This window comes from Aspergillus campestris, assembly GCF_002847485.1.
Source record: "Aspergillus campestris IBT 28561 chromosome Unknown P168scaffold_1, whole genome shotgun sequence".
Taxonomy (NCBI): domain Eukaryota; kingdom Fungi; phylum Ascomycota; class Eurotiomycetes; order Eurotiales; family Aspergillaceae; genus Aspergillus; species Aspergillus campestris.
Window position 1 is genome coordinate 4,752,447 of NW_020194336.1, and position 16,869 is coordinate 4,769,315.

Genomic DNA, 16,869 nt, shown 5'->3' on the forward strand with positions numbered 1-16,869 from the left:
GTCCGGGCTCGGTCACTCTCCGGTCAGGCATCGAGGCAGACATGATATTCTGGATGATGAGAGAGTTCTAGTAGTGAGAAATTTTCAATCATCCAGACTATAAGGTGCTTACACTGTAGACAACTCTAATCTATGTTAACATATCATTCCCTACGCTGTCTAGATGATTCCCAGGCCATTGGCTTTAGTCGACCCCGCTTCTCCAGATATATCTCCAGATATATATCATCAGGCTCGCTCGTGTACAAAAAGGCAAAAGAGTCACCCATCTCAGCCTTCCTGAATATACTGGCTAGACGGTGAACACATCATGTAGGAAAACATCGTGGCGGATTCCAACAGATCACCTGACATATTCCTGCTGTGGAGGACTGTAGATGGTTGTCGTGACATCACGTGTGGCGGTCTTATCGTGCCGTTTGTATTCTATATAGTTTCTCACCAACTCGATTCTCCAATGTTCCAATCCATCAGGGTGACAGGAGCTTCGTGGGTTCTTTGTCACCTGGTATGATCGTGGGTCCTCAATTCTACCTACGGTCTATGAACGAATCCGTGTCTATCATACCGAACGAACCATGGTTGGGATCAAGTCCTCCAACCACTCGAGCTCTCAGCTGCCAAGACATCCCATGCAAGGATCAATGGCAATCAATGCAACAGCTTCGACTCCTCCTTGGCTTACAGGCTGCTTTCTTGCTTCTGCAACTCATCCATGCTGCCGCCGGGAAAAGTCCCCGCAGATCATACCTAAAGCAGGGGTGTTATCAGTCGATCCCTGCCCTGGCCATTCCTTGATTCTAAGCCATCTCCAACGTCCCGATCTCCCCCTCCACCTCCACCTCCAACACCACCAGCCCATGCGCATTCCTGCGCCAATAATCCCTGCCAATGAGACTTCTTACTTGCCCCCATCGCGAATTTCGCCTTCGGTCAGATGAGCCAGGTGAGCCATTTCCAACCTATCCCGATATTTTCTTGGATCTCTTGCATGGGGGATCACCATTTCTTTCAATCTCGCTCACCACTCGCTACAGACTAGTAGTTAGCTCCCCACCGACGCGTCCGATCCTTAAGCTCCCACCACTCAGTGTGCCCTCCACGATGTGTTGAACCATTGGAGAAAAATATCGACAAAAAAGAAACAAGCAGAGACGGAAAAAAAGAAAGCTTTAATATCAGGTCATGGTCTACTTTCATCATGTTAGCCTCTCTCCTTCGTCCTAAGAAACGACGAGTCGATCCCGAGCGCTCCCCATTCGCGTCCCGGCACCCCGCCCGACAACGAGACTTTGCAGCAGAAAACGAGTATGCGCGGCGCAATTATGGCGCGATCGGGGAACTGGACGGGATAGAGAATGAGGACCAAGAAGCAGATCGGGACGAGGAGGAAGACGGTGCTCCCCTGGAGTCGACACCACTGCTTCCCATATTTTCCGCCTCACATTTGGATACACTGCCGGTCTTTGAGATCACCCACGCGATTCGCCCGTTGGTCGTCTCTCGCTGCGAGACCACCTTGACTTGGGATCAGTTGCGCTCGCCCCAGATCTCTCAATTCTTGGTGAAGCCAATCCAGCAACGGATCCGGAGTCAACATTTCTCTCGCGCCACCCTATATGCGCTGATGGCCAACTGTCTCCAATTTATCAGCGAAGCGCAGTCCAATCCAGGCAATAGTGGCACCTGTCAGACCCGAGCCATGGTGAGCGAGCTGCTCGCCATCAAATTATTGAGGGAGTACTCCACCGAGGAGCTGATCGACGCTTTGTCCTACGAGTTCTACCCGCTTCAGGGCCAGCCATCTGTCGAACCTCCCGCGCGGAAGAGCCAACCGATGGCGGGGGTGGCGCGCATCTCGTGTCTTGAGTTAGCGATACGGGCCCAAGCGAAACGGTTCATCTCTCACCCGCTGGTCGTGCAGCAGCTGGGGGCAATCTGGGCCGGCACGATCGTCTTCCATTACGCCGCAGACAGCCTACATCGTAGTCCAGCGCGACTCACGCGTGATGAGAGGCGAGGGTCGAGGTATCGGGGTGCAGCGAGTACGCAGAATCGCCGCTGGGGTCAAGGAACCAGCCCACCCGGAACCCATCTAGACCCCTCACGGTCCGTGACACTGTACAATCCAAGGGAGGCTTCTCTCTGCAAACTCTCCAGACTGAGGGTGCCTCGGTACCGGCAGTTCCTATCTACGGTATCATTCGCCGTGCTCCTGGGGCTGTTCCTCGCGGTGTTGCAGCAACGCAAACTGGAGATCACCCCGTTGGAGCTTGTTTTCTGGTTCTGGAGCGCCGGCTTCATGATGGATGAGATCGTCGGGTTCAACGAGCAAGGCTTCAGCCTCTACCTGATGAGTTTCTGGAACTTGTTTGATCTAGGGATCTTGTTTCTCCTCTTCTGCTATTATTGTATGCGCATCTATGCGGTCGCGCCGTATACCCGCAGTCAAGCAGTCGCCGACCAGGCCTACGACATATTAGCGGCCAACGCAGTGCTCCTCTTCCCGCGGCTCTTTTCCATCCTGGATCATTATCGGTACTTTTCGCAGTTGCTCATTGCGTTTCGCATCATGGCCGCGGATTTGGTGGCGGTGTTCGTGTTGATAATCATCGCCTGTAGTGGATTTTTTGTTGCCTTCACGCTGTCTTTTGGCACCCATGAAGACCACTCACCTGGATCAGTGGCGTACGCCCTGTTTCAGATCTTGATGGGATTCAGCCCCGCCGCCTGGGCGTTGTGGGATGACTATAATATTCTGGGGAGAACGGTCCTAACGGTGTTCCTTTTCATTTGCCATTTTGTCGTGGTCACCATCCTCATCACCGTTCTGACCAACTCATTCATGCGTATGCTGCACCCACTTTCCCTGATCGTGGTATGGTTCTAACCTCGACTAGGGATTGTCCAAAACGCCGATCAAGAGCATCAGTTTTTATTTGCGGTCAACTGCCACTCCATGGTGAAGTCGGATGCGCTTTTCTCTTACATCGCGCCGGCTAACATTCTCGCGTGGCTTCTCACCCCCCTCCGCTATGTCATGCCCTTTCAGCGCTTTGTCCAAATCAACCGTACCATTATCAAAGTCACCCACCTACCGATTTTGTTGACCATCTACTTGTATGAGAAAGTCATCCTCAGTTCCCGACTCTTTGAGCCAACGGATCTCATCCGCTTGACGGAGTCGGGCACTACGGCCCAACCGCGGATGCCGCGCCGAAGCCGCATCAGATCTTTTATTTCCCAAGGCCCGCGATTTGCCCGGCAGCCTTCAGTGGCAACGTACCAGAAGGATCGGGCCCTGGAGGAATTATTCCGACGGGCTTCTCCGGACCTGGGCGGTACCGACCATACTTTCCCCAAGGGAAACAAGATTGTGGACTGGATGCATAGAATGGGCTCTGGGTCGGTCCACCCTCCCGATGAACAGGACTCGGATGAGATGGACCGACTAGAGACAACCCCGAAAGGTGCACAAGGTCGCCTTGCAAGAAGACGGGCTCATCTCCGCAGCTTTACGGAATCTCGCCGTTCCGCCAGATCCAACCCCGAAGACCACATCAGCAATGCTGCCTCTTCCCCAGTTCGGCAGCGCCCTACCCGGCATTCTCTCGTCGCCACGACGCAGCGGCAGATCTCCCAGCACACCGGGATGGAAGGCGACGATGAACTGACGAGCGACAACAATGGAGGCTGGGAAGACGAGCAAGAGCCCGCGCTGGCCCCAGCCTCACCAGCCAGCGGGCATTCACGCCCGAAAGCCGTCGAGCGTCCTGGAAAAGCGACACGCAAGGGCTACCCGTCAGGACCGTCAACCGCCCGGATGAAATCCCGCAAGACCAGTCCCGCCCCTCGACCAAACCACCACCTGCGCACCCGCTCCAGCGTCACAGCGCCCTACCCGACGAACCCCGGCCCGAGCATATACGACGACGCAGCCTGGACCTGGAGCTCACCTCCCATCCGCCCTCGCGCCGACACGCCCGACCACGGGGGGGTCGGAATCCCCACATCCACCGGTCATCCCACCGACCCGCGCAGCGGACAGCCACTCCAGCCGGTACTACCACCCAGCATCCGCCCGACCAGCCCGATGTCATTACCCGCGCTATCCAGCATGCCAGCAGGTCTCGACCCGCGGGACGAGCGACACCGGCGACAAACCGCACTGCTGCAAGCGCTGGGATCAGACCTCGGCGACAACCGAGCGATCGTCAACGGATTCCTCGGGGAGGTGCCATCCAGCTGGACGACGCAGATCGCATACGGGATGCAGCGCGGGGACGGCGCGCACGACCAGGACATGCTGAGCAAGCTGGTGCTGGCGCGGATGAACAACATCGAAGAAGGATTCCGCGAGGTGATCCGCGAGGTTAAGGACTTGCGACAGGGGGGAACCAGTCGGGGTCAGAGTCGACCGGATGAGTTCCGGGGTGGGGTGGTGAAGAAGAAGAGGCCCGGGAAGAAAGAGTCGGGCAAGAAGAGTAGGGGGAGTAGTTAGCATGTGTATATTTCTGACATAGTTTGAACCCATGTCACACATTTCAGCCTGTCTATAGAATTCAAAATTTGCATGACGACCCAGCTTAGCTGACTCTGGCTGAAGTTTAGTTCCTATTACGTGAGTATTGCGGCGATGTTCTGCCACGAACAATGTGACCACCGGAGCAAGCCTGACAATGAACAGCTCAATCGGCGAACTTCCGAGATCGAGCTTCCGATCAGGCTTGACAGAAGGAGCAATGAAGTTCGGAAGGATCTGACTGATTTACTTGTTTACAAGATTTAGTGTCGATGTCGATTCCACACAGAAGGGAAAACTCAAATTACTTCCATTTGGATATCTTCGACACCGATAGATTATGGAGTAGAGATGAGCGATATTTCTCGAGTCCCTTCTCGGGTCGAATCCGAGGGTCACTCAGGATACCACCGGTGACTCCGAGCCATAACACGACGAGAACAAGGTCTCAGGGGTAACATCGGTGGGTCATGGGTGAACCATTCCATGTGTTTTTCCAGAATACACCTGTGGCACTGGTACGTATGGTCGTTGAGCGGGGAGTGGGGACTCGAACGGTCAATCTAACCTAGAGTATAGGAGGTCGGTTTACTTGGTTGACTGGTCCCTTCCTCGATACAGGAGCTGCGTGGTCAACAGACCCTGTCTATGGTCTGGCTGCAGAGCATAACGGATAGACACATCCGGATCCGAGTTTGAAGGATAACGGGAGGAAGCAAGTGTAGGTATCTTGTCCCGTTACAAAAAAAAAAAAAAAAAAAGGAGGAAGGAAAAAAACAATGGAGACCAACAAGGCAACACTCGGTATACACCGAGTGCAGTGTCCACTACCCGTTTATGCCGAACAGCAGCTAGTCGGTAGGTACCTGTTCTAAGTAGACTACGAAGGACTAGTGGTGGGAGAGAGGTTGGTCTAGGATAGAGGTTGAACTTGGCCAGTCCTGACTAGTGACTACGGACTGTTGCGTCGAACCCCTTTCCGCAAGTCATCTCCGATGGGCTAATCGTATAGGGAAGGACTGTATCTACCTTCTTCTGTAGTCCACCTGGTTGGGTAGGAAACAGAATCTTGCGTGGGAGACCGGGAACGAGATTGGTGTCGAGCAGCGGGTCCAGACTAGATATTGCTAGCCGGATAGAGTAAATGACAGGACTTTCCACCAAGGTTGGAACGGGTCCCAAAGGGGAATAGAAGCATTATAGTCAAACGGTAGTCTGTAGGTTACTAGTCAGGGTCAGATTTGGAGTACGGAGTAATGGGGTACAATATAACGGTCGATAATAGGAATAGATCTGGGGATTGATGCTGGACCATATCAGCTCACTTTCTTTCTGGTTACTTGTATTCTTGTTTGTCCTTGTTATGACTATGATTATGATTACTATGAGTCTACTTATCGACTCTCAATCGCATGTATCTATTGATTTCTGTTGATTCTATTTCTGTCTAATAGTGAATACCTGAGGCGATCCTTACCTAATCCGACCAAAGTCCCGCCACGAAGGCGGTGAGTGGGGCTGATCGTCACGGGATGATTAATGATCCTGCTGACTCATCGATCCGCCTGGATGAGACAATTCGATTGTTTGTGTAGAATTCGTAGGATGGGAGGTTTTTGTCAGGAACACAGAAGTCATCCTGAACACGAACACTGTCACCAGACAGATGACATCAATGGAACCAGGATACCTGGATCCGTCCCTTGGAAGGACCCCTTCCTCGAGAACATACCGTTGGTCAATCATCTGTTGACCCCGCACTGGACTGGAACCGCGGTTGCCAATGGTCAATGGTGGGCTTCCACTTCCACCTGGGATTTGCTGTTCCTCTGCTTCCAATCACCGCAGTGGATCCCCGGAGCAATGGGAGGGGCAACTTTTCATCAATCATGGAAGATTCTTTCTCTTTGGCCTGGAAGAGCTTGTTTGAAGGTGGTCTGGCTGGCTATCGTCGGTGTCGAGAATTCCGTAGGTTTCCCCTCCTTTCGCCCCCTCCTTGCTCGTCTCCCTCCCCTCTCCGCCCAACTATTAGAACCACCCTCTCCCTTCCTCTTCGTTTCATTCTTTCTCTCTCTTCTCTCTCCCCAGTGATACCCATATATATATATATTCATCATGTCGAACCTCTTCACCCAACTCGAGACCCCCTTTGCCAAGTTTGAGCAGCCCCTGGGCCTGTATGTCCTTCCCCTCACCCTCCATCAGATCCATTCGTCGTGTTAATAATCCCAGGTTCATCAACAATGAGTTCGTCGCGGGCTCCGAAGGCAAGACCTTCGAGACCGTCAACCCCACCGACGAGAAGGTGATCACCAGCGTCCACGAGGCCAACGAGAAGGATGTCGACATTGCCGTCGCCGCCGCCCGCAAGGCCTTTGAGAACGAGTGGCGTCAGGTCACCCCCACCGACCGTGGCCGTCTCCTCACCAAGCTCGGTGACCTGATGGAGCGTGACTCCGACACCCTCGCCGCCATCGAGGCCCTCGACAACGGCAAGGCCTTCACCATGGCCAAGGTCGATGTCGCCAACGCCATCGCCTGTCTGCGCTACTACGGTGGCTGGGCCGACAAGATCCACGGCCAGACCATCGACACCAACCCCGAGACCCTCGTCTACACCCGCCACGAGCCCATCGGTGTCTGCGGCCAGATCATCCCCTGGAACTTCCCCCTGCTCATGTGGTCCTGGAAGATCGGCCCCGCCATCGCCGCCGGCAACACCGTCCTCATCAAGACCGCCGAGCAGACCCCCCTGTCCGGCCTCTACGCCGCCAAGCTGATCAAGGAAGCCGGCTTCCCCCCCGGTGTCATCAACGTCATCTCCGGTTTCGGCCGCGTCGCCGGTGCCGCCATCTCCAGCCACATGGACATCGACAAGGTCGCCTTCACCGGCTCCACCCTCGTCGGCCGCACCATCCTCCAGGCCGCCGCCAAGAGCAACCTGAAGAAGGTCACCCTCGAGCTGGGCGGCAAGTCCCCCAACATCGTCTTCGACGATGCTGACATCGACAACGCCATCTCGTGGTCCAACTTCGGCATCTTCTTCAACCACGGCCAGTGCTGCTGCGCCGGCTCGCGTATCCTCGTCCACGAGGCCATCCACGACAAGTTCGTCGCCCGCTTCAAGGAGCGCGCCGCCGCCAACAAGCTCGGCAACCCCTTCGACCTGGGCACCTTCCAGGGCCCCCAGGTCTCCAAGCTGCAGTTCGACCGCATCATGGAGTACATCAACCACGGCAAGCAGTCCGGCGCCACCGTCGCCGCCGGCGGTGACCGCCACGGCGACCAGGGCTACTTCATCCAGCCCACCGTCTTCACCAACGTCACCACCGACATGAAGATCGCCCAGGAGGAGATCTTCGGCCCCGTCGTCGTCATCCAGAAGTTCAAGGACGAGGCCGAGGCCATCGCCATCGGCAACGGCACCTCCTACGGTCTGGCCGCCGCCGTGCACACCAAGAACATCAACACCGCCATCCGCGTCTCCAACGCCCTCAAGGCCGGTACCGTCTGGGTCAACCAGTACAACATGATCTCCTACCAGGCGCCCTTCGGCGGCTTCAAGGAGTCCGGTATTGGCCGTGAGCTCGGCTCGTACGCCCTGGAGAACTACACCCAGGTCAAGGCCGTGCACATCCGTCTGGGTGATGCTCTGTTCGCTTAAGCATGTCGTATATAATGGGGGTTTCGTATATAATGAGAGTAGTCTGATCTCGACCATGCACTGTCATGGAAAAATGACACGATTTATGAGTTTTTTTTTTTAACAATTGTAGATATCGTAGATACGTAGCTTGACCACCCAGCTGTCTTATTCACTAGTAGTTCTACACACTACTCCTACAAAGGTGACTTCCACCCTAATAGATCGGAAACACCAACCACATAACATCCCACCAAGTAAAGAAAATACCCATGCAGACAGGGAATAGCTCTAGTACCATATCCCAACCCAACTACAGTTACCCTCGCACGAACAAGCGGACAGAACACAACCCCGGACAGAATCCCAGACAACATGCCGGTGCTGATCGCGGAGATAAAAGGAAATAAGCCCTGTCAGCGGCAGATGTCAACCAATCGGATTGCTGTATTTGTTGGTATTCGGCACTTCGAGTTGTTTGAGTTTATGTGGTGGAGGTGGAGTAGACCAGTAGTCGTTTCATCTAACATCGTGGTGTGACCTCCTTGGGGTAGAGGACGCGTTTTCTTGCGGGGGGGTTATATACTGTGCAATACGTTTTGTAAAACCCATAACTAATGGCGAGTCGGTGGGTATGATGCCGGCTTTTTTGGTGGTTAATTGCCACAATCCTCCGCTAATTGAGAAACAGGCAAGAGGTATCCTTATGGTCATGAACCATTGAGTTAGAGGTAAGTGTGTAGAGGGAACTCAAATTCCTCCGATTTGGTTGTGTGTGACGTGCAGGATTCGAACCTGCGACTTTTCTGATCGGGAGGACTTGCCGCTAAGCTACTGACCCCAAAAGGAAAATCGCGCCAGGAAAGAGTGGATGTTGATGTTGATGTTGCTGGGGTTCTAGGATTGTCTGCTGGAGGTAATTTGGCTAATGTTATATTATTTAATGATAAGGTTAATGTTGTTGTTGTTTGTTTATCAAATAGAGAGATGTTATGCGAGTTGGTTAGGTGGCTGAGGTAGATTGCTGGATGTGTTGAATGTGCTACGGAGTACCCCGGCTCGATATATATCACTAGGTAGTATACTACACAGCACTCACGATATTACACCTTCACTAAGTGACCATGAAAGTTATATTCAAAAGTATAATGAGTGATTGACAAATTCCAGCCAATAATTCTACTATATTCATAAACCCCGAGTCAATACAAAGTAAGATTATCAGGTCATCTGCAAACAGCCCACATAGTTAGTCCTTCGTCTCCCTTACTTCCCCTCATCTTGGCATCTCCAACTACCAAAGTTAACCACAAAGTCTATTGTATCAGCTTACCCCACACCGGTACCATTCCGACTCTGTAAGACCGCACCTCATCTACCAACAACCCATCTAGATGCAACCACTCAGAGTGAACCCACCATGCCCCGGGCCAAAGTCGACCCGAAGAACCGCCAACGCGCCGACAAAGCCTGTCTCGCCTGCAGGGCGGCCAAGAAGCGATGTAGCGGGACGTTTCCGTGCATCAAGTGTGTACGCACTGGGCGGGGGGACTCTTGCGCTGCTTCCGTACAACTTCAAACACCAAGTCCCTGGTTGTCCAGTACTCGCGTGAGAGATGCTACGGCTGTCTTGAACTCTGATCTACAGGATGCCGTCGCCGCCCCGAGACTACGATGCGCAACCCCGCCTCTGCAGAGCTCGAACCAAACGGACCATCCGGGCTCACTCTCCCCTGAAGCGCCCCATCGGACGCACCCGCGCATGCTGCGCAACCTACAAGGGGAACGAGGTAAGATTTGTCTTCCCGTGAGAGTGGACAATCCGGTCTGTGTTGACACAGGTAGTCTACATCGGAAAGGCGGCCTCCCTATCGTTCCTACAACTCCTTCGAGATACCGTCACCCAATATATCGGACCGTCCCAGTTCTCGCATAGTTTGAAAAGGGAGGATATGCTCGAGGCGGAAACGCCTCAGGATGCCTTACCCCCCTTCCAGGAGAGTGACATCGATGATGATCGTCGGCAGGCGTTCCTCCTGGCTTACAAGATTGCAACGAGTGGTTTTGTTGATGTGCTGTCGGACGAGGAGACAGAGCGGGTGTTTGAACCAGCAGCGTTTCAGGAACCAGCGAAGTGTCTCAATACGCAGACAGCCCTCCGCGATATAATGATCGCCATCGGAGCGCAGTGCACCAAAAGTGACAGCATGACCACCCGTGCAGAACGCTTCTTCTTCTCGCGCGCCCAAACCCGCGCCTTCACCGGCATGTTGGAAAACCCCAGCCTCGAGATCGTCCGGCTATTCCTGCTCATGTCGTTCTACATGCTGGGTGCGTGCCGTCGCAATGCCGCGTTCATGTACCTTGGTGTGGCGGTCCGGGCGGCGGTGGCCCTAGGACTTCACATCCCAGACTCTTCAACTACGACGGCAAAGGAGCAGTCACAGCGGTACGTCACGTAGATGACTATTGAAGACAGCGCTGACAGCCAGAAGAGCGTGCATCTGGATGAGTCTGTGTATACTGGATCTGCTAATCAGCTCCATCCTCGGCCGTCCCCCCGCGACGGCTTGCCTACGCTTAGAGAATAGCGGAAGTATGGAGCACGGATCAACCCAGATAAGACCGGACCTGGTAGCTTCGTACCGTATGTCACGCATCCTCGACGAGATCATCGTCCGCCTGTACAGCGAGAAAGCAGCGTCTGCAGACGCAGCCGCGTCCATCCTCGGTAAACTCACCCGGTGGAGCGACAGCCTGCCTCCGTCACTCCTGGCGCCGCCGTCTACTGACTGCGCGCGCCCGGCCGCCCAGCAACACATCATCGGTAGTCTACACATCGCATGCTTGTACCACTTCGCAGTCATCATCGTCACGCGGCCCTTCCTGATCTCCGTGCTCGGGATTCGTCTAGCGCGGTTCCAGCCCGCCTCGACAGGAAGTCTGGGCCTCCCAACCGAAGCCCTACAAGACGACCCAGCGCACGCGCAACTCGCTTCAGCGTGCGTCGACTCCGCCCTATACATGATCCAAACCTGCATGGAAGTTCACGAGTCCGACCTGCTACTAGGTAACATGTGCATCCTCAAGGCATTCGTATTCGCAGCCGCCCTCGTGCTAGGATTCTCGCTGTTCGCACAGCGCGAAGTCAACACCGCCGTCGAAGACGCCTTCCACGGAGCGATTCGCATACTGCACGCGCTGTCCCAACAGTCCGCCCAAGCGGGCCACTACCATGAGATTCTCACGCTGCTGAAGAATGCCATTGCCGAGCAGCGCCAGCGGCTGATGCATCGGTCGCCGCAGAAGAACCGGTACGTCAGCAAGCTGTTTAGCTTGAAGCGAGACCAAGATCCTGCGGGCGAGGAAGTACCAGCGAGCGTAGGGGAAAACGCCAGTGGTATGACGACGCCGTCGCAGGCGAATCTGCTCGACTCACTTATGGACGGCGGTCTGTTTTGTGACTGGGACGGGATGGAGCTGCCGTCGTGGGATAGTTTTCCATTTACTGAGGATGTACTGTCGTAGATATGACACCACCATTACAAAGATAGCTTTCCGTTGAAGGATGCAGTACGGAGTACGGTCGTAGACTATGGTATAGCTGTTACAATGACACATTGCACACCTCATATTACACAGCACACGGGTCTTACTATGCAGACAGCACGCCGAGTATACTAGGACAGCAGCCTCGGCAAACCGACCACCATCGGGCCGGTAGAGGGTCCCAGTGCCGTAAAGCCATTCACTTCCCAAGCTGTGAATAATAGTAATTGTCAAGTAAACCCATTCCACGAATCACACCATCCAGTGCAGAAAGCGATATGGTAATGACAACCTCAAGACATCCACCCGTGTCGCAAAGCCGCGCCCAGACCACCACAAGTGGACCGGGAAGATTTTTCGCCCCACCGCCTGCAGACAAACCGGACAAACACGGCCGGGTTCGCTTGCGACTAGTGCGCTCGCTAGCGGTCCTGGCAAAATATAAAAGGCGGCTCCTCCCCGACCATTTAGAAAAGTAAGCGACTCTACGTTAGTTCCCTCCCCCCCTACCTTGGGAACAATCCTCCACAGGATTCTCCCAAGGCTCTCCTCTCCTCATTCTTGATGAATCAACCAACTAACAATTTGCCAACAGTTCAAAGAATCACTTTAGAGTAGACGTCCTCTTCTGAGCTCTTCTTATGAGCCACAGAATCTCCACCCTTGCTGATGACCCTTATGTCCTCGATGCCCTAAAGTGAAGCCTCTGTTTACTCCCGCCTCGACCTGGTGTCTCTTCATTACCGCAGACGGCGGTCTTCGGATCGTCTGTTCGCGTGGTGAATTGCACCGTCTGGTCCAGGGAGTGGTGATGATCTTGGCCTGGTTGTGATGTCTGACTTCGGTCGGTCCGACTTGGTGGGTGTCGAGGAGGTCTGAAAGGTGCCTTTCCTCTTTATTCTTTTGATGTTTGGGATTTGGATGGAGCTGGTTTTGGTTGGTTCACTTTTGGTAGTGAACTGGCTGATACTTGGCTATGGCATTGGAGGTTCTGGTTCTGGTTACATAATTGAATGAATTCTATTGTCTTATTTCGAATATTGTTCCCTTTGTCGCTTTGTAGTATGGTCTTGTTTGCTCTTGTACATTGTCTCCTGATCATCTGCTTGTAACCCATTGGTATTGATGGATTGTGTTGATACATTCAATCGCCTTCCAGGCCTTTAAAAACTTTCTTCAACCGCGCTAGCAAAATCTGGTACTGTTGCACTGATTTAACGCTACATAACCCCGCTACTGCACATGTACTAGGCCGTAAAAAGGTCTGTACAGTAAGTAGTCTGCAAAATGAGCCTGCCTCCGATAAATATACAAGGGAATTGCAATAATGTACCAAGTCACCAGTACTTATATAGTTTGACTGTGTCTTTGTCACATGATTCAGTGGTAGACTTTCAAGAATAGTGAATTGTAAGTGGAATACATTCATGGCTTCTGGAAAAATCCTGGAATCATGAGGATTCCTTACAGCTAGTAGATCAAATACAGTTCATCCCGCTGGCAGCTTGGAAAAAAGAAAAGGAACTACGGTAAACAGCCACATATATGTGTTTTATGATCTCATTCGAAAGAAAGTAATACTCGATGATCGACTAGTTCACAAGGCTACAGAACGCAACATGGGGCTATATCAGAGTATAGCATACTGAGGAAACTGGCAATGGGAGTGGTGGTCAATAACTTGCCGAGCTTTTGAAAATAGGACTTGTCTCAGGGATTAATGTCGAACTCTGGACAGCAGTTCCTGACCTTGCTATTGATCCTTGCCGTGCGACCCTGGGTAACCATTTCGTCGAACCGTCCAATATGGAGCCATATCCGGAAGGAGTTGACTACAAGTGCAGACCCCGGGGTACTCTGTGCTTATTGTTTGAGGACCAGTGAGGGTAGAAAATTAGGACAGTAAGGACTATCATGACAGTACCACCCGCATCTGAAAATCCTTTTACTGTATTCGGATCTGCTTAGGACCAGCTAGTTTGCCAGTCTAGAGGCATCTTATGCGACTGGGATAGTCTGCCTTCTACGCCCCATACGAATATATGTATATAATGTCGGAACTCGACCAGATTTGATCGGATGAGGAAGGATTTCAAATAGCGATTTCGATCAGTTAACGAGAGTGTACAATGTATAGACGATGACTCAAAGTTCGCCCTTCCTCGCATGGCCTTTAACGTGCCGATCACGATGGTCCTTCCTGCGGAACCCGTCGCCAAGTTCAAAGCTACGTTTGCACCACTTGACGGGACAGAAGTATGTTGAAGGCTCTTCGACCATATCGGGGTGTTTCGAGCCGTAGTGCCGTGTGAGGTCCTTGTGGTATTCGAATGCCCGCGTACAGCCGTTGACTGTGCACCTGAAGGGTTTATCGTGGCGTTTATTATGACGACTTCGAAGAGGTTAGCCCTGGAGTCAGAGTATCTGGGTGAAGCCAAGCTGGGGGAGTCTTCACTTGAGTTCATGTGGTTTCTGAACAGTAACGCCGCAGATATCACACCTGAAAGGAGAGGAAGTTGGGGTATGCTTAGGACTGGTGAACTGTGGGTTTGCTGGAGTCGGTGGTAGGAGATCTCCAGGGCTAGCGAGTGGGGTTGTATCCGGTGGAAACGAGTGTTGGGGTGGGGAATGGCTCGGAAGATCATCGGGCTGTGAAGGGGTCTGAAGGGATTGAGAAGAAGATGAAAGACCAAGGTCAGGGCCAGGATGCCCAATATCCAACCACGCAGGGTCAATGCAGTCATAGAGCTGATAAAGATGATGTTTGCTTGGATGACTGTTAACGGAGCTGTGATTCAGACTGTTTATCCTGGAAGGAAAGGGAGATAGGAGGGCTACTGGGGCACGGGTTTCTCAACCCGACGGGACCAGCCTTCAGTCCGAAGCAAATAAAGAGTCAGAAAAAGAGAAGCAAAGAGCGAACTGGATATAAAAGAATGACGAGAAAACGCAAAGGGTGAGCAGCGGTCGGTTGGTGGTAAAAGGGCGACTAGGCGACCTCTTGCGAGAGGCGCCGCTGTTGAAGGAAGAAGAGCACTTCTAGTCGAGGAATCCTCTGTCTTTATATGCTTGAGGGTTACTGTAGAAAGCCCAGAACACAAGGGCTATCTCTTGGCAAAATGGTAGGCCTCAAATTTCCCGTTGGAGTTAGCTCGTGGTTCGCTGCAGCTGCATCATGCATATGCAGCTCAAGGTGCCGATACCATTGGCTCGTAAACGAGTCACCCCAGTGGTAGGCCTCAAAAATGGATCTTGCGTTCGTCCTGGCAGGGTCTCAGTGGAGGTTGATGAAACCAAGTCCATACTCCTGAAGAGCGAGCAGATTGGCCATTGTAGCTTAGGTTTCTATGCGCATGGTAGGCCTCAATTATTGCCGATCGCACTCTTTTCAGTGCTCTATCATATGCAATACTACAGACAATCTATAAGCGTAGATATCCGTATAGGAAGGTACAAAGTAGGCGTTCGAGCTATAAATACAGACATATGTTCAGCCCCGTCTCCCCAGATGGGTTGGAAAGCCCCAAAGAAATAAGATCTGCTTCAATATCTCTCTGCCTTTGGTCCTATAAATTCACCCCGAGCCCAAAATGACCGACCCGTCCCCAAAGATAGTGGACAGGACGGCCGCTATTGGCGAATTGGTTGAGCTGCTCAAAGACGTTCCAAACAATCCTCCATCCATTTACGTCGACCTAGAAGGTGTAAACCTTTGTCGTCACGGCTCAATCTCAATAATGCAAATCTTTTCGCTCCCCCAGAACGAAGTGTACCTCATCGACGTCCACACTCTGGGCCAGGAAGCCTTTTTGCACCCCTCTACGAGCGGTCACACCCTGAAAGGCATACTGGAAGACGAAAGAATCCATAAGGCTTTTTTCGATGTTCGAAACGATTCTGACGCTTTATATGCCCACTTCGGCGTTCACCTCGCGGGCATCCAGGATCTCCAGCTCTTTGAGCTCGCCACTCGGAGTGGGTCAAGAAGATTCATAAACGGTCTTTCCCGGTGCATTCAACATGACGCAGGCTTGACGTTGTTTGAAGCCAGAATGTGGAAGGACATTAAAGAAGATGGACGACAGCTGTTCGCGCCTGAGCGCGGGGGCTCTTACGAGGTGTTCAATTCCCGGCCCTTGTCGGAGACTATTATCAAGTACTGTGCTCAAGATGTTCGGATTCTACCGAAATTGTGGGCGGTCTACAATGGTAGGTTGGGATGGAGGGGTAGAGAGAAGATCGAGGTCGCCACGCGCGATAGGATCAACGTTTGCTTCCAGGCTGGGTATACGGGCGTTGGGAGGCATATGGCTCAGTCACCTTCAGGCTTGGCGTAAATCTGTCGAGCAAACCTGGATGCTATGCGCATTGTCGATGCTCTGTTGGTCGTAACTGAACCGCCAGCTCTTCGTCCGTGGATCCTCGAGGTTTCCCTTTGGAGGGTTCAGAATAAAGCATCTTTGAGATATAACTTGACTAGACAATCAAATCAGCTGTAGGTTGATGAATTTCCCACTCGGGCACACAGGCCATCCTAGCTACTCTTAGAATACGCTTGAGGAAAGAGTTGTTCAGCACTCGAGTAATCTTAGAATGTATTGTGCAGAAGGGGGCTGACAACTGCGCCGCAAGTTCACCCCTCTCATTGCAGATGTGGTGCATGTACCTTCGCGTACCACATGTTTTTCGTCTTGGAGCCTGGAAAGAAACAGTTATAAACATCACGCTCAGTGATGAGGTATGGGGGTAGATAACATATTCATGGCGACATAGGGTGGGGGACCAACAACCAGAGACTGTTCCATAAACTCGTTTACCATAGGAGACCTCATCAAGGAATCACTTTCTTTTTATATTCGAATGAAATCAATAGTCAGGTTGCTTTGTGAACTCTATATCTAATTGACATCGATCCCTTGGCTCTGCAAAATACACATGAGCCTGCTATACCCATATCATTATCTAGGCCTGTGATCTTGGAGAAAACCTTTGAGATCCATGGGACCCGAGATCATACTATCAAGTCATACTATGAATAGCATGAACCGCAAGTAACTGACAAGAAGTGCAAGACCGACTAGCACATAAGGCATGTGATATGACATTGTTTCCTGTCTAATAGCCTTGATCTGAAGTTAGTGAGGGAAGACCAAGA

At 52.4% G+C, this 16,869-nt stretch overlaps 4 protein-coding genes across 4 annotated transcripts; all 4 read left to right on the forward strand.

Moving 5' to 3' along the window:
• Positions 1 to 824: 824 nt before the first annotated feature.
• P168DRAFT_301877 (putative cation channel family transporter) lies at positions 825 to 4,501 on the forward strand (the record flags this gene model as incomplete). Its single annotated transcript, XM_024838580.1, has 3 exons — positions 825 to 946; positions 1,038 to 2,849; positions 2,901 to 4,501. Exons 2-3 carry the CDS (start codon positions 1,202 to 1,204, stop codon positions 4,499 to 4,501), a joined length of 3,249 nt encoding a protein of 1,082 aa, XP_024697944.1. The 5' UTR covers positions 825 to 946; positions 1,038 to 1,201.
• A 1,667-nt stretch (positions 4,502 to 6,168) lies between these two features.
• P168DRAFT_247890 (aldehyde dehydrogenase family protein) lies at positions 6,169 to 8,274 on the forward strand. The gene is made up of 2 exons (XM_024834097.1): positions 6,169 to 6,699; positions 6,755 to 8,274. The coding sequence occupies exons 1-2, from the start codon at positions 6,638 to 6,640 to the stop codon at positions 8,184 to 8,186; spliced, it is 1,494 nt and encodes a 497-aa protein (XP_024697945.1). The 5' UTR covers positions 6,169 to 6,637; the 3' UTR covers positions 8,187 to 8,274.
• A 1,294-nt stretch (positions 8,275 to 9,568) lies between these two features.
• P168DRAFT_324332 (uncharacterized protein) lies at positions 9,569 to 11,693 on the forward strand (the record flags this gene model as incomplete). Its single annotated transcript, XM_024840822.1, has 4 exons — positions 9,569 to 9,696; positions 9,814 to 9,955; positions 10,011 to 10,614; positions 10,661 to 11,693. The coding sequence occupies exons 1-4, from the start codon at positions 9,586 to 9,588 to the stop codon at positions 11,691 to 11,693; spliced, it is 1,890 nt and encodes a 629-aa protein (XP_024697946.1). The 5' UTR covers positions 9,569 to 9,585.
• A 3,611-nt stretch (positions 11,694 to 15,304) lies between these two features.
• On the forward strand, positions 15,305 to 16,051 carry P168DRAFT_315361 (uncharacterized protein; the record flags this gene model as incomplete). The annotated part of the gene is made up of 1 exon (XM_024839895.1): positions 15,305 to 16,051. The coding sequence occupies one exon, from the start codon at positions 15,305 to 15,307 to the stop codon at positions 16,049 to 16,051; it is 747 nt and encodes a 248-aa protein (XP_024697947.1).
• Positions 16,052 to 16,869: the final 818 nt, after the last annotated feature.

What these genes read in the sequence shown, in the direction of transcription:
- P168DRAFT_247890 (XM_024834097.1), top strand. Translation starts at nt 6,638, where the DNA reads ATGTCGAACCTCTTCACCCAACTCGAGACCCCCTTTGCCAAGTTTGAG. An exon ending in TTTGAGCAGCCCCTGGGCCT is followed by an intron (nt 6,700 to 6,754) that starts GTATGTCCTTCC and finishes TAATAATCCCAG; the next exon opens with GTTCATCAACAATGAGTTCG.